Below are 21,102 nucleotides of genomic sequence, written 5' to 3' on the forward strand. Positions count from 1 at the left end.
GTGCCATATTGCTTATGATTCTGCTTGTACTTCCTTCTTTTATGTTCACCATCCTCGGATCTATACCATGTTTTTACAGTCGAAGGAAAATTGTACATGATTTTCTGTATTGATATTTCGAGTAATTGATTGAATTATTTTTGTAACCTCCTAAGGCTTTGTAAAGTTAGGAAATATTTACTTGCTCATACATCAGAGAAGGCCATGGATTCATTTGAAAATCCATGGAACCAAGCTGGCCCAAATAAATTTATCTCCTATGAGGAGATCTCTGATTTTGGATATGGCTGGTGCATGCTCTGGGAATTCAAAATTGCCCATCAATATCAATCTTAAATCTCATCGTGAGGACCTTTCATCTGAATCTCTCAGGAATTTTTGCCATAAGACTTAACTTTGAGGTTTTTTTCCTCTCTCTCCCTGCCCACCCTTCCTCTACTCCATGAATAATTTATTACTGAGCTTTTAACATCAACTCCAAATCTATGCTTTCTATATCTTGGATTTCAAATGCTAAAAATCCTTCCCTCCCTTTCTTCCCAACTTCCTTCCCTCCCTCTTCGCAGTTTTTCAAGCAAGTTTAAGGAATGATATATTGAACGTCCATGTACCCGCTGCCCAGATTTAGAAATAAAATTTTATGAATAAAAATAAAGCTCTTTGTCTTCATATCACCAAAGCAATTCCCCTCTTTTTCCCACCACCAGAGGCATCCACTATCCTGGATTTTATGTTAATCATTCTTATGCATAATTTTAGGATTTTACCATTTATGTATGTAACCATACATATATATGATACTGTTTTGTAGGTTTTAAAATTTTATATGCATAGTTTCATACTGCATAGTAAATATATCCTGCAGCTTCCCTTTTTGGCTCAGTGTTTTGTTTTTGAAAAGAAGATAGAATTTTCAACTTTTTATATGCCAAATAATGTCTTCAAGCATTTTTCAAAAACCAGTACAACCTTTCCTATCATTTTTTTCTACCATTTTATAAAAGGTGACACTCTTCAAGGCTCAACATTAGAAATAATCTCAAACCTAAAAATAGCTTTTTGATGATTAAATTGTATGTACTTATCTTTATGGGAGGTACTGCACTGATTTTACTTTTCTCTCTTACCTGGGACTGGTGAAGGTATCACCCCAACCCAAGAACATGCAAAGACCACCAATACTTATATGGATCCTTGCTGTTCTCTTTACTAACAGCTGGGGCTGTAGGAACTGTGAGGAAGCCGAGGCAAGAAAGCAGCACAGCATCTCAGATTCCTACCTCAGAGTTAACGTCACAGGTACCTTTGCTTTATGGAGGCCATGTTTGCACTGTGTTGCTATGAGAGAAAACTTTTTACAGGTACCCTTCTCTATTCCCCCAGAATACTGCATGGTTGAATTCATATAGTCTCCCCTGACAAAATCTCCAAGTCCCTCTTCACAAGTCACACCCATATGGCATCCATGTAAATTGTCTCAGAAGCAGAGTTCCCTAAACTGTACAGGTAAATCAAACTTAAATAGACAGCTTGCTATTAAATGTGAAAACTAGGATCTTCCAGGAAATGTTAAAACAGTCATCTCTTTCCTTTCTTCTCCTTTTTTACATTCCACTTCTTTCCACTGAAGCTTTTCTACTACCCTCATTTTCCCCAATATGTATATTTCTAATAAACTCATTTTGATTTCCTCTTTCTGTTTTCTTCTGAAGTGCTTTTCTCTTTTCCCTTAACTTTTCTTCATAGTAATTCTATTCGTGGGTGGTATAGTAGTTAAGACACAATCCCTAGAGCCAGACCTGTGTTTAAATCCTGGCCCTGATGCAGACTGTCAATGAGATTTTTGGCAGATTATTTAACCTCTCTCTGTTCCAGTTTTCTCACCTGTAAAATGGGAATACTTTTAATACCTGCCTCAGGGGGTTATTATGGGAATTAGTTGAAATAATATCAATACTAAAACACAGAGTTAATGCCCAAAAGCTTTAATTAGCATCACCATCTTTTTTCTATGTATTTTCCATTCTCTCCTATAACTTGTCAGCTAATTTTCCATTTCTTTTTCATCACCTCACTTCCTAAGGCCCTTGATTTCTATCACAGGTATACCTCAGCTACCTTTCTCTAGCAATGGGGATCCATAAATGGGGTGTAATCTAGACAAGAAACAACAGCAGGTGGTATACATCTAGTTACAAGTCCATCAACATAGATAACACGCTGAGTTTTGTGATTTGCACAAATGCAATGTTCCTTGTCATTCTATTTTGACGCTGCTTGGAAAGATCATTTATTGTACCCTGAGGCCCAGAGAGTAACAAACACAGACTCGAGAATTTTTAAAAAATTCATGAATTCGCTAAGCCATATGATCTCACATGAACACTCTTTCCAGCTCAGCTTTCAGTACATTCAGCCATAACGCAGAAATCATCTAAATGTCCTGCTGGAGGTGAGCAAACAGTTGGGGAAAAGGAAAAAATATGGCGACAGATTTTGACCATGAGTCCTACCTTGTCAAGTTCTCCTTGCCAGGAAAGGCTCAGTTCCTGCGGGTCTTCTCCTCATCCACCAGAAGAGGTAGCTGCTCTCTGCAGGGCAAGGAATTCTTAGGCTCCTCCCAAACCTTTCTGATTGTGGCCTCAGGACCAAATAAATTCACTGTACCTGGACTTAGCTGTATTAAAAATAGAGACATGCATGTAATTTAAAATTTTCTGGTAGCCATATTAAAAAATAAAAAGGAACTGATGAGACTAACTTTAATAAAATATGTTACTTAACACAATATATTATCACCTCAACCTATATTCAATATAAAATTTATTAATGAGATAGTTTGCATTCCTTTTCTTTTAAATAATCAGTCTTTGTAGTCTGGTGTATAGTTTACAGGAGCAGCACACTCAGTTGCTCTAGCCCCATTTCAAGTACTTAATATTACACATGGGCAGTGGCTATCGAACTGGACAGCATGGTTTTGACCAGATGCTATCTACTTCATGATAGCTGAACTTGGTGCCCTGTGCTGGCCATATGAAGAGCAGGAAAAGTAATGTGTCTTTTCTTAGTTTCAGAGAAAAACACTTGCTTTCCAGAAAAATACGCTTCAGATACATGAAAAGCATAAGGGTGAGACTCCTTCTTGTGGGACTTTTCCTAGCTGAGTGGCTCCATTACTACTAATGATTCAATATCTCAGTGCCCACCAGGTCAGCTGGGGAGTGTATTTATGAGAACCCATTCATTTAATTTGCACTGCTCTGACTGTATTTCCCTGAAGGGACCCACAAAGGGGAACACCCAGAGAAACAATCTCTCTAGAAGGCAAGTTTAAGGGCCTAAAGAGAAGAGAGTATTAAACTTTAAATGCTGCTGATAGATAAGAAAACAACTGAGAATTCATCATTGTGGAGGTTGGAGGAAATCCCAACCACCCCTAGCCTGGGGGGCAGATATAATCCTGATTCACTGCAGACCCAGAGAGACATGTCCGGGGACCTCAGAGTACAGGCTGGAGAGAGCATCTGACTGTTTTTTTTTTTTTTTCATAGCAGCGTTATTCACAACAACCAAAAGATAGAAAGAACCCAAGTGTCTATCAACAGATGAATGAACAAACAAAATGTGATACATACAAATGGAATACCACCTAGCCTTAAAAAAGAATGAAGTTCTAATTGACTGGGGTTTTAAAGAAGAGAAATGCAAGATAATAGAGGCAGTAAGGATAAGAGGGAGTGATGGAAGAGAATCAGGGAGGATCTGCAGGGGCCCTGACCACCACTCCCAAGTATTTACATGCTCAGGATTGGGGAAAATTTGAGGTTTTCAAAAAAAAGGAGGAACCTGTACAGAAGCATTGGTTGGCCAGGTGGGTGGAAATGGGAGAGTAGACTCTGGTCACCGAAGGTCTAAACTCACCCTCAGCATCTTGTGCAGTCTCTTGACCTTGCAGGCTTCCTCTCTTGCCAGAATGAGTGCAAGGCCATGTGGAGCCAGATGTGTGGCACAGGCTCACAGCGGTCCTGGCTGGTCTTTCTACCAATGTGGCATCTCCTCTGGGATGCAGTTGCTTGACCACTAATGAAAAGTAAAGAGCTTCCAGCAGGACCTGGGCAGGGTGGTAGCATCAGGGAGGGACCAGCACCATCTGCCAGGCAGCCTCAATCCCCCTTTCACATTTATTCACCTTAGAGGCTCCCACAGAAGAATAAGGCCAGGAAACTGCTTGAGAGGAGCCACCTGGCATACTTGGAGAAGCTGGCCAGAGACACCCACTGCAGCAGCCACCAGAGGCAGGCTGAGCCCATGGGCAGGTGGACACCCAAGGCTGGCAGAAGTTTCTTCTGCAGACCGTCTATTAGCCCTGGGAGGCAGAGAGTGTGTTGCTCTTCTAAACTGTTTCCTTGACCATACGGATCCAGTGACTGGTAGTCCCTGTCCCCTCTGATTCACACCAGGGGCCTGCAGTGACAACAGAATGGGCAGCTGTGCACCCAGGGCATTATGGGAAAGAGCAGAGTACTTCCCGTCCTCCAGGAGTCCATGGCACCTAGTCCTCTGCTGTATAAGTTTGCTGCTTCCCCATTTTCTGGCTTTCAAGGACTCCTCAGTATTTCTCATCTGTTTTGCTATTCTTTCTTGTTTCCTAGCATTGTTATTAATTTATCCTTAAAAATATTATTTTTGTCATTTCTTTTCCCCCTTTAAGCTAATGGGTGAGATCAAAAGAACAGAAATATTTAGCCACATTGAATTTAGTTTATTAAAATTCATCATCTTGACATGTTAGAGGAGTACTATGGTAGGGTCACATGCTTTCTTCACGTGAAATAATGATCTGACTAATAGATTAAACTAAGAACTTGATGCACAGTAGACATTGAGTGTTGTTTTGTTGACTTTTATGATAAAGATAATAATAGCTTATATTATTGAGTACATACATTGTGTTAGACCCATTTAACTATTTTAAATCAATCCTATGAAGTAGGTACAGATGACAAAACTAAGGTACAGAGAGATTAAAGTAACCTGTTTAAGGACACAGAACTAGTCAGGGACAACATGGGATTCAAGTCCAACCTGTTCAAGGCCCAGTGTCTTAATCTTAATCACTATCATAATGCCTTTAAAATGATGATGACGGCAAAGAGGTCATTCATTCACCAGGGAATACGTGCATCAGTCATTCATCTGGTAATTATATATTGAGTGGCTACTATATGCCACACAATTCTGCCAGATATTGCAGATAGAGGGACAACCGAAACTAGGACTCTGTCTTTAAAGTGGAATTTAGTAAACTTTTCTCCACGGACAGACTTTTTCTCAGGGCAACCCACCCAGTTTGCTCTTCTTCCAATTTTACCTTGCTCCTAAGATCCCAGTCAACTCCCTCAGATCTCAACTTTTCCTTGGCACCAAACACTTCTGATAAGCCAGTTCTCTACAACGGTCCCAGAAAAAGGATCCACTGGGTCCATTTCCAGTCCAGGCTGAAGCAGAGAGGGTTGAGGAGAAGATGAATGAGGACAGGATAGGAAACCTCCCCTAGCCTGCTAGGGAGCCAGCGGAGGGAAAATAGGGAAAGGTATGTGCCAGGCACTGGGTGGAACATTTGCTTGCATCTCTTCTTAGAGTTCCCAATCCCTTCCACCTAAGAGGTAGGTGGTCAAGATTATATTTGAATTTAAGAATGTTTAACCAGCTGATGATGTTCTTCCCGCTATGTCAGATGCCCTTTGGGCAGCAATGTGCTGGAGCCATTGGGTACCATCTAGTGGGAGCTGAGTGTGCGCCTCTTTTCCCAGCTCCATGTTCTGTGACACGTTGGCAGCTTGAAATTGGCCATGGTGGGAGTAGTTAAATGACAGAAATCAGCAGATGCTCCAAATCAGGGCTATTTTGTTCAGTGAACTGGTTGTTAAACATTTATCAGCACATCACTGGGAGCTGATAAAATGGAGGATAGGTGTGTGAACCCGGTTGGAAATGAGTCTCAGCTGGTCATAGCTGCCCCAAGAAGAAATGAGTCTTAGCTGGGTCACAGCTGCCCCAAGCATAGCCAGGTAATAGCAGGAACACCACTCTTTAAGGGCTCCAAGCCAGGGTTTAGACAGTTTTTCTGTAAAGGGCCAGATAGCAAATAGTTTGTGCTTTGCAGCCATTATATTATTTGTTTTATTGTTATAAAGCTTTAGAAAGGTTAAAAGTCATTCTTGGATCTTGGATTGTGTAAAAACAGCCTGGATTTGGCTTGCAGGTCACAGTTTGTTGACTCCTGTTCTAAACTATTATCAGAAACATAGGGAGGAAGAAACCATTTTATCAGAATTATTCTTAGGAAAAGTACCCTATGTGATTGAAAGGAAAACTTTAATAAATTGCTTTGAATATGGAGCACTGAAACATCACCTCTCTACTCTCCACGGGGCATAATCAAGTGACAATGGCCTGATATCAAATGCCTCCTCCTTAGGGCAGGTCTCTTTAATCCAGAGCTTTTAATTGGTTTAGTGGAATATGCAATGGTGCTGTCAGAGCTGAATGACTCAGGACAATGGGTATGATGCTACAATTTCTCTGCCTTACCACCACACAATCCTTGCTTTCTCAATAATTGTTAAGCAAATACTTGAAAAATATTTATGTGAAGTGGCACACAGTGATTTCTTTGTCCAGGTCTCATTTTGCAAGAAAGGCATAATATATAATATTTCTGAGATCCACATCATTAAGACAAACAAAGATAAATAAGGAATGCAGGATACGTGTCTACCTATACTCCAGAGCATTTTTACTTCACCCCTCCTCACTCACCCCCTATTTCCGGGGGTAACTGATATGTAGGAAATGGAGTAAACTTTGTTGATAGCAGAATCCCTTCTTTCATGAAGCGCAGTAGTAGAGATCGTATGAAGACCTAGTTTCTTTTGAACCAGAGTCGTTGAGGGTAGAGACAAGCTGCTGAGTGATGAGGCGCCACTGAAGCTGCCTTTCCTTGTTGGCTGTACTGACAAAGCTTCCATAAGGATCAGGAGTTACCCAGCCCTTGGGAGCTGCTTCCCTCCTCTTCCCACAGCATCCCAGTGTTGGGATGAGGTTGAAAGAAGAAAACGTATCAGATTCAGTCAGCGATGGATTTAGATGAAAACCAACAAGTTAACTAGACCTGCATAAATCTTGCCTGACCGCAGGGCATATAATTGTGCGAGAATACTTTAGGATGTGTGTTCTAACACACCCTATTGTCAAATGTCAAGATGAATGTGTTAGAATGACATTGGTAGACTGCAAAAGTTGCAGACTCCTGGGCATCACCCAAGAAAACTTTGATTTGGTTGATCAGAAGTGAGGTCTGGGAATCGTGTTTTTAAAAAGCTACACAAATAGTTGTGGGGCGCAGCCCAGTTGGGGAAGCTGTCTCTGGCAGCTTTTCATGGCAAAGTGTTAATTCTCGCGGGTATCCTCCCTCAGCCTATCAAAGGATCAGAAAGGGTTTGGGTAGTTGTCAAAGAAAAGCATTTAAATATTTTTGTTATTTATAATTCATAAATTTGAAATGCATTTTAATTATTATTTTCCCACTATTCTTTTATATTCTTCATAAAATTTGCTTTCTCAAAGATAGTGCATGAAACATAAAATCTGTTTGGTTAGTTGATCTTGGCTAATATTCAGTTAACAGGGAGTGGGTTAGTCTTTGTAAACATATTTTTTTCATTATTATGGGCTTTTGTTTGTACATGTTAAATTTACATTTTTATTGTTTTCAATTATGTGATTTATCTTTGGCACGTAAAAAAAATGAACTAAGGGCTTAAGAGGATTATTGGATGTAAATGTAGTGATAAATTATAGTGATTAGTAATGTAAATACTACAACTCAAAATAATTCTTCAAACATAAAGTGAAGAGCTCTTTTCAAATATTTGTGAATGTGATGATTTTGTACAATTAAGCAAAAAAGGAAATTTTAGAAAGAAAAACGACCATGAATCTCTGATCACTGGATCTTATCAGATCAGTAATCTATTTGCCCTTTAGTATTCTTTTTAGTGAAGTTTTGTCTAATAGTATCGACAATAGAATCTGACCACAGGGCTAGACATATGGTCTAGGCTGGGTAATCAGAATAGTCCATCCCCACATGAGTGGTTCCAACATGGACACGTGGCCCAAAGTAGAACAACCAGAGTTTTTTTTTAAGATGTTTATTAATAAGCATAAAGAAAGGATTCTGTTCCTTGGGATTGCAAGTCATAAGGCTCGTGCAGCCTTCCTGCTGCCACATGTAAAGATTCTGCCTGAAAATGAAGCCAACAGAGCAAAGCAGGGCCAAGAAATGATGAGGGAGTAACAGGTCTGACGATGCCTCTAAACATTTGGATATAACATCCCTCAACTTTGCAGCACTCTCTCTGAACTTTTTAGTTATAAGTCAATACATTCCTTCCCACCCCTCCTTGGTTCAATTTGGGAGGGATGCCAATCACCTGTTTTAAAAAAATAAGACTCCTCTAATACAGGACTAAAGCCATCAATGATTTTATATAATTTTCAGACAAAACAGTCACCTCTCTGCTAAAGCAATCTACCTTTCTCCAAAGCAAGAGCGAAATACTGCTTCTCAATATAAATTTGATGAATTTTATCAAAAGTCAAAGAAAAAACTAGAATCACCAAGGTATCGTTGAGTATTGTGCTCTTCATAATGAAAAAAGGTACGTGTCAAAGCCCTGTTAAGAAAGTTGCAAAACCAGCCACAAAGTTAGTGACAAATATGGTTAGTGTTAAATCAAAGGAACTATTGGCAAAACTCCTTAATCAAATGATACTGCTGTACACAAATAATGTCAACAGTATAAAATATGAAAGAAAAGGTATGTGCCAGAATATATTTTGCTTTATAGTTGGGCAAAATCATTGATATGCAGAGTATGAATAAGTTCTTGGCATACATTTGGCATGTCTAAGAGGTTGAAGCGCTTGATGATTTTTTGCTTCTGATCATCATTGACAACTCATGCTGTGGGGAAGGAATTTTAATGTAGCTATTTTGTGAACCATGGTGTAGAATGGAATTACTCACACAAGAGCAGCAGCTATGTGTGCAGCAAGGCTTGTGCCTGAATGCCAATCCACATATTGCTTTATTAATAGAGAACAGTTAGTTTCTAACAATGTGCCTCTTAATGTTATTTGGTGCTGAAGGAAACAGAGAATTCAAGTCATTAATGGCTACTGAGCACCTAAGAAGACTGAATAAAGAAATGACTCGCTTTTGATTTTCACAATGAAGTTTATTCGGGATGAAAGGGAAAGACCACACAATGAGTTTTTGAAAAGAGACTTGAGAGAAAATATCAGTAAAGAACATTTCTACAGTTTCAAATGGCTTGTTCATGTCTTGTGTATTAGCAATATACTATTACCAATATTTGATAATTTTTTATACTCATCATAAAAAGCTAAAAGATATCATTGGTCTTATCTTAAAACACACATCCAAATGCTACAACAAAACATAAAAAAATACTTTCTAGAGAGGAATGCAAGTAAATTTTGTGCTGTCCAATATACTATTAGCCACACGTGGCTGTTGAACATTGGACATGTGATTAGTGAAACTGAGGAACTGGTTTTTAATTTTATTTAATTTAAATTTAAACAACTGCGTGTGGACAATAGCAGTATATTGGACAGTGAAGCTCTAGAGCAAGAGACGTAACAGGTTCTCATTATTCTGAGCTGAATGATCACATCTCAGTCAGGCATTCAATTTGTTGGGTTGGGAGATGGGGTGGAAGGCACATTGTAGAGTGACAGAAACTTCAATGCATTCAGAGGAGGGTAATGGTGTGAAAACTGGAAGCTGTATCATAATAGAACTAGGTTGAAGGGTTTTTAGAAGCCTTGGTGGGAAAATTAAAACTCATGTTTAAATATTTAAGCATGCAATGGTTGTGAAATTTCCTACAAGAAGCATTAGAACCAATGAGTAGCATGATGTAAGTAAGAAGTTCTGATGTGAGTTCCCTTATTTAGAGGAGTCCACTCCTAAGCTATATGACCTGGCATTTGTATTGCAGTTATATCATTATACTTTCACCTCCTTCCACTAAAAAAATACAGTCTGAATAGAGAAATCCTCCTTGAGTAACAATACCCCCCTCTCTTGACACCCGGAGAATATTAATAGAAAGGGTGGATACTTTTATGCTGAGAGGAAGATCTAGAGACAAAGCTCATGAAGTCATTTGAGGTCCTCTGAAGGGGATCTTATCTCAAAATTGCAGTGTCAGTAAGAATCAGAGTACAAGGTCTGTATGCTGCCATAATAATAAACTGGTTTCTTTCAGCAAGTTTGTGGATTTTGGACTGTGAGCCTGATTCTTACTGAAGTCTAGAAAACAGCTGGTTGCTAAACTCTAAATAATTTTCCTTTGTAAGAAGACGGCTATTATGATTTCACTAAATCTTCCCCTATATACCACATTTTCTCATAACTTGAAACATTCAGAGCACTCATTTCTGGGCCATACATTTCTTAAAACTAAACTGTGAATGGTGGTGTTTTGTGATTCAGTTAAACTTGGCACTGGAGAGATTCCTTTAAATTTTGGCTTGCACATACCTGGGATTCCATTGGACTATTCACGCCGTGTATGCCGTGTGAGAAAACCTATCGAGAATGGCCAGTGCTATTTTTCTGTGCTTTCCCTCTAGCAAATGTAGTTTAAGAACATGTTAATCTGATTTCCAATCACATAATCTGGTGGGTGGGCAGCATTAGTGTGACATGCAACAGTCATATCCCAGGCATCTATTATACCCACATTGAGATTCACAAAAATATCCCTGATGATCAGATTTTGAACATAGCCATGAAAATCACCAAACATCTCTGCATTTAGATACAGTTCCCTGGTGTTTTCAGTTTTGAAGATGACTTTGGTCTCTGGGCTTCGCAGGAATAGACGTTCAATGGCTTTTTGTACATTGAGAGCCCTACGGGTGAAAATGCTGATTGGAAAGGGTCTGAAGTGCTGACCGAAGGTGATGACAATGGCTGTGTCATTGTCTCCTGCTACCCGGTCAATTTCCCGTGGGATGTAGTTTTCCTCTTTCACTGAGAACAGTTTTTGGGTAACAAATGGATGACCATGCTTTTTCCACTGAATCAAAATATGTCTTTCGGCATCCAGAAGCACATGTGTTTTAAAGATCCCGGTTCCGTGATAATCAAAATATTTTAGGGCTGATGGAAAACAAATCAATAGATCTTTTAACAAAGGAAAAATTTGTAAAATCTTAAAATTCACACACCGTCTGCAAAGGTCTAACCAAGATTGCTTCTGACTGGAGCACTGCTGCCCACGGGAGGCAGAGGACCTTACCAGAAGCATTATAATCTAAACAAAATGTTGAACTTTCCATCAGAATTTATGAAGATGAAAAAATGTTAATATTTCTTGTGAATGAGAAAGCAACATAACTTTGTTTTGGTTTTTGGTTTTTGGTTGTTTGCATGGGCAGGCACCGGGAATCGAACCTGGGTCTCCCGCATGGCAGGAGAGAACTCTGCTATTAAGCCACCATGGCCTGCCTCATAACTTTGTTTTAAAAGTCAAAAAAAAAAAAAAAACCCAAAAGAAGTCAAAATGCAAAAGTTTGACACTTTCAAAAATGACAATAAAAGGAAAAGTAAACATCAGGAAAAAAAATAACTCTATTATCAAAATACCTCAAAAGTCAACTATAATTTGAAAATAAAAATAAAATACGTACTTTTCACAGCTTTTTGTAAGTAGTAAATCCACTGACGCAGGGTTGAATCTCCCATGAGGTAAATTAGTTTTCTTTTCAAGCAGTCATTTATATTTTTTGTTTCATATAACTCAATCTGTTTGCAAAATGCTGTAATCCACTTTCTTTTCAAAGTATAGCCACTGGGGAAAGGAGACTTCATTCCAATCTGACATTTCCTTTTTATAGTCTCTCTCTCTGGTGAAAAAAGTTCTCAGAGTAAGTAATTGGGGTGGGGGGTGGGGAGTCAGTTGGGCAGGCTCCGAGAAACGAACCTGGGTCTCTGGCATGGCAAGCAAGAACTCTGCCAATGAGCCACCGTTGTATCACCCAAAGTAAGTTATTTTTATTACCACAAATTATTCAGAACCACCTTCTTCATTTTCTCCCTTTTTTCCTTATCCTTCCTCCATCTTTCCCTGTCTCCTATCCACCTCTTCTCTTCTTCTCTATCTCTGCCCTCCATCCTTCCTCAACTATTTATAGAGCGCCAGCTGTGCTATAGCCACTGACCCTGGGAAACAATAATTTTAAAGTATAGTCTTTTATAATAATAATTTATAATTATAACAATTTAAAAATATAGATTTTTAGATTTGGTTTCCAGCATTAGGCCAACAGAATATCTACATTTACCCACAACCCTGCATACAAACATAGTAGAAGAATCACCTCTACAAGATCATGATAAATGGATGAATTGAGATTTCTCTCTGCATAGTTTTTCTGGAGAGGGCATTGGTTTTTCTCTTGTGCATTCAGTGTTTCTCCAGACCTCTATCTCCAAGGCCACTCAACTATGAGACTCCTACACAAAGGCAGGAGGAAAACATGTGGTCATGAAATTGCAGGGCTTAGTGGTCCCACTAAATATTGCACTTATGAGACTGGCCTTGCTCAATCGGTAAATCTCCCCCTCCTCAAACTAGTTACTTCTGTCAGAAGCTTCAACACATTATGAAATGTGTCACACGTTGCTTATTTTTGGGTGCACCAGAATCACATTCCCTGGTTAATTGATGAACCTCGTGAGGGTTTAATTGTTGCATCCAGAACTGAACATAATATTCTCAGTGTGGTCTGAATAGTGCAGAAAAAAAGCAGGGCTGTTACCTTCTTGTTCTGAACACTCCTCCATTAATATTAAAGTAGCCTAAGTTGTTCTCATGGACTCATATTGAACTTTCACCCGAGTAAGAGTCTGAGGTCACTTTTATTTTAATCACTTATATACCACCTCTTCTTTGTCATCTACCTGCATTGTTGGGCATTCAGATACAAGCTCAAAAGCTTAAATTTATCCATATTCAATTAACACCACGTTTGTAAGTGACTCTCAAAAACAGTACTCTGCACCATCTTCTAAGAAACTTCCTGACTTTGCCAGTTGTTGCTGTTCAAGCAAGAGGAAAACAATGGGAATGTTATAAGGACTCAAATTGTCTCGAGTGTAAGAACTTTCTTTGAGGTCAAAGTTGGGCACGGATGATGGCAGCTGTGGCAGAGAAGGGATCTGTCTTTTTCACAGATTGTGAACTTTAGATCTGGGTTCATGGTTCATTTATATATATGCTGTCCACAGGGTTTAGCAAAAATCTTTGCACCCAGTAGACTCTAAATAAACAATTGCTTAATGCATGAAAAAAAGGCAATGGGTAAATGTATACTCCATTGATTGTCATAAGAGAAGTCATTTGATTTGTGGAAATTCACTTTAAAGCTAGAGTAGCAGAAACACCACTTTTATAAGTGTGATGTCTTTGGTTGACCGCTGAAGTTCATGTAGCAAAACTGAAAACCCCACAGAAATTGCTAGTTCATAGACTTTTGAGTGATTTGGTTTGACTGAAAGAGAAACTAGAAGCCACCAATGAATATGTCCTAATTCTGAAGCTCTGCAGCTCATCTGAGATATTCATATAGCAACAGCACTCAATTACTGACTTCTGGGGGAATAAATTTCAAGTTCAAATATAAACACTCTTCATATTTTGAGAGAAGACATCGGAAATTAGGGGTTTCTAGCTTTTTTTCTGACCCAGGTTAAAAACTGGTTTAAACTGATAGGGAAACAATTTCCAAAAATAAAATCTCCTCTTTTAAACTCAAAATGGTGGATACCATTTGTGCCAGGGAAATGATGGTGGTGAGAAATCAAAATGGTTTATTTTGAATAAATGTCTCTCAAACTAAAAATGGTTTTGGAAAGGATAAATAGTGACCATCAGCAGCAACAGCGTGCTAGACTTACTCTTACACGGCAGGACCTGAATCGATGTCAAGTTCTTCATTATTTCAATCCCCACATTGGACCTTCAAGAAATGGGAAAATAAATTAGCTTGATATCTTCCCAGAGTATAGTAAGAATGAATCACTGTCTTAGATTACTTGAGCCACACTCTTAACTTTCTGCCAGTGATTTTATCTCTGTCGTTGTATATTTACGAAATCCTGGGTAAGTAAATGGGTTCAAATTCTGGAAAACTGTTTCTCAGCTAATAGCAAACATTAGCCAGAGAGAGTCATTCACCTTACATGTGCAGTCAATCAAATCAATACATATGCTTTCTGATTTTATCTTCTAAATGATTCTCTACCAAACTCTCCTCTCAATCTTTACCATCTGCAGTAATTCAGACCCTCATCAACCTTCTCCTGGGTTAGTACTTCTCAAACTTGAGCATGCATCAGGATGAACTGGGGAGTTATTAAAACAAGTTTACTGGACCTTACCCCTAGTTTCTGAATCAATAGGTCTAGGGCTCAAAATTTGGATTTCTAACAAGTTCCCAAGTAAAGTTGAAGCTGTTGGTTCAGGGGCGTCACTTTAAGAATCATGTCCTTGATTAGTTCAAGATAATCTTTCTGCACCTTTGGTTGATCCCACCTAAATACATACTTCTATGCTGCCTGTTTCATTTCCCTCCATAAAGTCTTTCCATGATTTTCCATCATCAACCTATGGGGTAAGGACCAAGCTCCAAATAACTGGCATACAAACCTCCCATGAGTTAATTCTTATCTACCTCTCCAGTCTTATCTTCACCCACTCCTCATCTTCAAGTCCCTGAAATCTATTTTCCATTGTCTACTAGCTCCCCCAAAGGAGGAATTTTTTCAGTTACTGTTCACTGTCATATTCCCAGTGCCACAGCAAGCTTCACCTCAAGGTATCAGTCCTATCAATGAGCTAGTGACTATATTTGCTCAAATCAAATTCATTCAGTCAAAATGAAATGCATCTGGGGGAAGCTAGGAGTTCAATGGTCAGAGCCACAGAATTCCCTGTCAGGATAAATGAATTATTTTCCAGGGTTGAGTAGAAGCGCCAGAATCACAGAGAAAGAATTTTAGGTCAAATGAGAGTAATATCCTCCCATCCAGGGCTGAGGAGGCTGGACAGTGATGTCTGTGTGGAGTGGTGGAGTCATGGGAGACTGTGCTACAGCCCATTAACTTTAGAGTTTAGAGTAAGGTGAGTTTGGATTTCAATTCTGACTGTAACTTACTACATACATGACTTTGGGCAAGCTATGTAATAGATCTGTGCTTATGCTTACTCATCTGTAAAATGGGTATAATAATAATCCCTCCAGAGTGTTTTACTGATGATTAATGGTAGTATAAGGGAGGTATCTAACATAATGCCTGGCACATAGTAGGTTCTCAACTGCTCAATAGCAATTCTTATTGCAGAGGATCCTCTCAGACCTATCTTTGGCACAAGATTAAAAATTATCTCCATGGGAAATATGAACCTGGTCAAACATCTGTTCTCTTACATCCATGCCATGCAAGGTGAGTTGAATAAAAGACACCAATACCTGCTATCTTGTACATTTGGCTACCAAAGCCAAACTTTTGTGGGATGTTAAAATTAGGATTAAAAATATGCATTCATGGTATAAAGGCATTCATTTTCATGTTTCTGGTCTGTGTGTGTGTGTTGTGTTAAGTTTCATAAGCTCAATGGCATTAGATCACAAAAGAAACTGAAAGAATAACTGCTTTACTGATGTGATGGCTTCTCAGGTGTTAACCTTTTGTTTATTTTTCCATTATGATTATATATAAAATTCTTCAATTAAAAAGAATTTTTTATGTTTGAAGAGGTGAGTTGGAGAGAGAATGCTGGTAGGAGAATATATTTACTCTATTACAAATGAAAGAGAAACAGGCTTAGTCCTTGGACTCAAGGGCAAGAAAGAGATCTTAGAACTCAGTTTTGGAAATAGAATTATTCATGAGAATTCTTGGATGTGTATTCACCTGTGAGGCCAAATATTCACTGCAAGGCACTAAGTCACTAGTGAGGAGACTCAAATACAATCTCTATGCTTTGGAGAAGAAAAACAAAACAAAACAAAACTTGACTAGAGCAGGGGACCAAGGAAGGCAATGTATCTGTAGGGAAGTGAAGCAGAGATTAGACAGACTATGGTCAGGTAGCTAGTCTGAGAAGCATAACAAGTATTCAAAACTCATGCAGGACTGCAAGATCAGAGACTTAGGATTTCCTGAGGTATAGCTAGGATAGTAAGCAAGGCTGCAGTGAGAATCATCTCAAGAAGAAGTGAAATGTGACAAATACCAGTTATACAATCAGGCACAGGTGACCATCAGCTTTAAGACACAGACCTGAGACCTTCAAGACAGGTCTCTGGGCTCTATGTTCCATGATGAGTTCTCACTTAGTTTATTGGTAAAATAATTATTGGGAATATCCCAGCTTCTTTTTGGCTGAGCCACAGGATAAAGGGATTTTTTTCCACACCTTGGTTATGAAAACAAGGTAGTGAAAATGAGATAAGGGTGTAAGGGAAATCTTGTAAAATCTTGTCAGTTTTGCCCTCCCCTTTGTGTCTTCATCATGGTTCTATTAGATCTGAATTTGAATTTTGGGATATTATGCCATCCAGATTACTTTTCTGAAATACACATTTAAAAAGCCAAGGCCTTTCTGTAGCAGTAGTTCACAAAGTGTGGAACCCAAGTCCCTTAAAATGATGCATAAAATAAGTGGTCAGATAAGGCTGGGAAATAATGTATGTTCTGCCCAAGCTTGAAGGCTTACATTCTACATATAAGTTTCTAAGCAGTCCTGCCACAAAGAAATCTATTTAATTTTATTTTTTCAGATTGTATTTCACTTATTCTTCCATTCAACAAACAGTTATTGAGAAACTTTATGAGTCAGGAATGGAGCTAAATTTATATGACAAACTAGTGGCCCTCAATGGGATACGTGAAGCCCTGTCCTGAACCATACGGTCTCGCCTACATTCTGACCTCTTCTCTCCCTAACTGTATTCCAGCCTCAGTAACACCCCTCAGGATTCCTTGAACATTCCAGCGTGCTCTTGCCTCAGGACTTATTCCTTCTCTTGAGAATGGCATTTCTTCAAATATTCACATGGTTCATTCCCTCACATCTTTCAACTTGCTGCTCAATCAACCTATTCTCAGGTACTTCTCTAGAGGGACATTACCCGTCCATTCCTTTAAAATAGGATCAACCATCACTCTCAAGACTCTTACTCTGATGATTTTATGTTACAAATCTGTTTGGCTTTTTTAATTGTCTTTTTTTCTTTCTTTCTTTCTTTTTTTTTTTTTTTACCTCATTAGAATTTTGGATTTCAAGTACCTAAAGCTGCGTCTGGAATAGAAAAGGTGCTAAAAAATATTTATAAATTGAATGAATGAATGGTAAAAATGTTCAAGTATTGCCTCACAGAACTTACAATTTAGCAGAAGATATACAGAAATAAACTGGAAATTTACTAGTGTAATAAGTGATATAATTGGGGAGGAAGATAATGCCATGGAAGAATATAGGATGAACACTGCTCAGAGTTGGAACACTTGGAGAAATTGATGTCTAAACTGAGGCCTGTAAAACATCATAGCTGAGAAAGAGCATCTGTATTAGTTAGGGTTCTCTAGAGAAACAGAGTGAACAGGGAACACTTGCAAATATAAAATTTATGAAAGTGTCTCAAGTGACCGTAGGAATGCAGAGTCCAAAATCCACAGGGCAGGCTGCGAAGCCGATGACTCCAATGGATGGCCTGGATGAACTCCACAGGAGAGGCTCACCAGCGGAAGCAGGAATGCAACCTGTCTCCTCTGAGTCCTCCTTAAAAGGCTTCCCATGATTGGATTTAGCATCACTAATTGCAGAAGACACTCCCCTTTGGCTGATTACAAATGGAATCAGCTGTGGATGTAGCTGATGTGATCATGACCTAATCCTATGAAATGTCCTCATTGCAACAGACAGGCCAGCACTTGCCCAATCAGATGAACAGGTACCACAACTTGGCCAAGTTGACACCTGTCCCTAACCATGACAGCATCCATTTATGAAATAAAAGGAGTTGAATTTGGCTGACCAACGCAGCATAAAGAGAACAGAGAAGGTATGGAGATAAGTAAGCCCTTATAAATATATCAAAAAGTTTGGATTGCATCCTTAGAGCAAAGGAGCCACATTAAGGGCTTTAATCAAGGGAAAGTAAAAATCATATCTGCATTTTAGAAACATTGGTATGGGAAATGTGAATCAAGACTAGAGGGAAAAGACTGATGTCAAAGAAAATTAGCTCTGGAAATTGTTGCAATAATCTGATTGAGGGGTGATGATAGCTCAAAGAAAGATGGAAGCAATAAGGATAGAGAGGAATATTTGTATTCAGGAGATATTTGGAGAGTATAATTTATAGGATTTTAAGATTCATTTGATATAAAGAGTGAAATAGATTGAATAATGACACTATTGATGACTTTTTTGCATAACATCTATTAATACTCTGCAGCATTAGTATTTTATGGAACACATTATAGACAATTACTGAATGTGGGAGTATTTCAAACCATGGAGAACTATAGGTAAATATAAGCACTTCATTGGTCATATCCTTTTAGTACATAGCTCAGGGTGAATATAACCATACTTTTAGAAGTAACTTGTGTGGTGCCTTGTGAACATATACTAGCTGAACTGATTCTAAGTGGTGATTGTGATTATATCTTAGTCAACATTTACTGGCATAAGGGAACTTGATCAGGAGAACCTATATGGTAGAGTTTGGTCTGATCTCAAGTCAACCTCTTTGCATCTATCACTGTATAAAAAGGTCTGTTTACCTATGGAAAAGCCTCCACTCTTCTTTGCTAAGATAGGATATCTTTTTGTTCCTTGTGGTCACATGAGTCAGAGCATCACAGGGAAGGTGTTGAGGCCTCACACAGTAGAAGGCTTCTTGGTCTCGAGTGTCCAGGTATTGGCACAGTTCAGCGCTTGTCTTTAGAATCAGACCACATTCAGAGTGGGCCTGGGAGGTAGTGTTGGCAAATAAGCCCATGAAGATCACCTTATCGTAGCCTTGGTTCCTCGCCCTCCAGAGAGCTGATGCCCCTTCACTGGGGTGGATGAGCAGGAGAGACAGAGAGACTTGGCCCGCCCAGAACAGAGTGAAGCTGACAAGGTAGGTGCCATTGTTGAAGTCTGTCACCTTTCCTGAAGCGCCTGCGTTCAGGGCTGGAGAAGACATCCTGGCTCTCAGGAAGTCACCGCCATATTCCTTCTTGCGTCCCAAGTGGTCCCTCACCTCCAGCAGGATGTCTAGCTGATCACCCCTGCAGTAAGTGTCTCGGGGGTTGAGGATGGTGGCTGTGCTGTGGGCTGCACTGGTGGTGGTGTTCAGGTGGGTGAAAGGTCTGGGTGGGATCAGTTGGTCTAGTTTCCTCATGATCTCCTTTATTCTCAGATCAGTGTCTGCTGGTGACACCAATGGACTCAGTAGCACTTCAGGATATAAGGATTTTCTAAAAATGCTCCATTGAGTCTGGGCAAAAGGGCTTCTGAACAAGAACTGAAATATTGAAGGAAAAGTAATATATTATCAGCAAATAATAGGACTTGTCTTATAATAGATAGTATGGTTCAGTTTATACCTTTCATTGTGATATAATCATATATCAAAATTAATTCTAACTAGTTTTCAGTTTTGGAAACATAGGAATTAATAGCCATGAATATGACTTCCTATGCTGCCTGCAGATACTTCTTTTAGAGGCAATTGGATTAACTATAAGCTAAAAATAATAAATATATATTATTTTATGATTGAATTTTTAAAGTTGTTCCCTTTGCCATTTCCCTGACTTACTTTTTAAATAAAAATTATAGACTAAGCTTTGCTCTTTCTCTGGTCTATTTTATTTATGTTCACTATTTCTTTCATCTGCCATGTATATTTTACTTAGTTGTAATCACACTTAACATATAGTTCTAATAGTTTTTTTCAGCTGATATCATGTATTACATTTTAATGATGTTGGCTAATTTTCATGGTCATTATTTCAAATGGATACATAATATTCCATCATGAGTTATCTAGCCAACTGTGTTGGACAATTGTATTATATCTATTTGTTTCCATTTTATATAATGCTTGGTTATTTTCTAAATTTTCATATATAAGATTACTTTCTTATGATAGATTCCTGAAGATGGAATTACCACATCATATATTATTGAATTAAGCAATCAATCAGCCAAAGGATATAAACATTCATCTTGACTATCAAATCTCTTCTCAAGAGTTTACATTGCTACCAGCATTGTAGAAGAAACAGTATAGGGGTTATTTATGTATGGGAATAATCCTCCCTATCAAGCACTGGTTTAGATAAATTAAATATCTGTTTGGCTGACAATAAATATTATATTCACCTAGACACCAAGGTAACTGAAGGGAATATTACCACCAATTCAAAATCTGTTCTGATCTCAAGAATCTTCCAGATGTGGAAGACATTTAGCCAATAGACTTTTTATGACAGCACCTTAAAATGAGAAGGGTTAAGTCAGTATTGAAAAATGCCTGTTTTTTCATTTGTTTTTTGTCTTGCTTTTTAATAGTTGACTGTTATTTGGCATTTATATGGGAAGACTTGAAGACCTGGTATACAATTTCCTCATAATTCTGTTGTCAAAGAGTTTTATGGAGCAGAATATTTGTATGTGCCAAAATTATTACATAACATTTTATTTTCATATTTTAATAATTAGATAGTTGCCTGAAAAAAAGATTCATTCAAAATCCACCATCTGGATGATGACATTGGACAGCCAGATGCCCATCTAGAGAAAATGGTTGTGCTCCAGATATCTCGATTGACTAAATCTCCCATGAACAACTTCTCAATTAAACATTTTTTGTTACATTGCAGAGCATCATAACTAAAACTATTTGTAAATTTGACAGGTAAAAAGAGAG

At 38.5% G+C, this 21,102-nt stretch overlaps 1 protein-coding gene across 1 annotated transcript; it reads right to left on the reverse strand.

Annotated features, from left to right (window-relative positions):
• Nucleotides 1-10,730: 10,730 nt before the first annotated feature.
• LOC143643302 (NXPE family member 2-like) lies at nucleotides 10,731-19,630 on the reverse strand. The gene is made up of 4 exons (XM_077112037.1): nucleotides 18,965-19,630; nucleotides 14,066-14,127; nucleotides 11,797-12,012; nucleotides 10,731-11,266 (listed from the first exon to the last, which is right to left on the reverse strand). Exons 1-4 carry the CDS (start codon nucleotides 19,567-19,569, stop codon nucleotides 10,731-10,733), a joined length of 1,419 nt encoding a protein of 472 aa, XP_076968152.1. The 5' UTR covers nucleotides 19,570-19,630.
• Between the last annotated feature and the right edge of the window lie 1,472 nt (nucleotides 19,631-21,102).

The sequence above is a fragment of the Tamandua tetradactyla genome, chromosome 8 (genome assembly GCF_023851605.1).
Source record: "Tamandua tetradactyla isolate mTamTet1 chromosome 8, mTamTet1.pri, whole genome shotgun sequence".
Lineage (NCBI taxonomy): Eukaryota > Metazoa > Chordata > Mammalia > Pilosa > Myrmecophagidae > Tamandua > Tamandua tetradactyla.

Excerpts from the sequence above, each read along its gene's own strand:
- LOC143643302 (XM_077112037.1), bottom strand. The coding sequence starts at position 19,569 with ATGAGGAAACTAGACCAACTGATCCCACCCAGACCTTTCACCCACCTG. Across the intron at positions 14,128-18,964 it reads GAGTGGAGGCTTTTCCATAG|GTCCAATGTGGGGATTGAAA; the intron begins GTAAACAGACCT and ends CATTTCTTGAAG. Across the intron at positions 12,013-14,065 it reads TCAGGTCCTGCCGTGTAAGA|AGAGAGAGACTATAAAAAGG; the intron begins GTAAGTCTAGCA and ends TTTTTTCACCAG.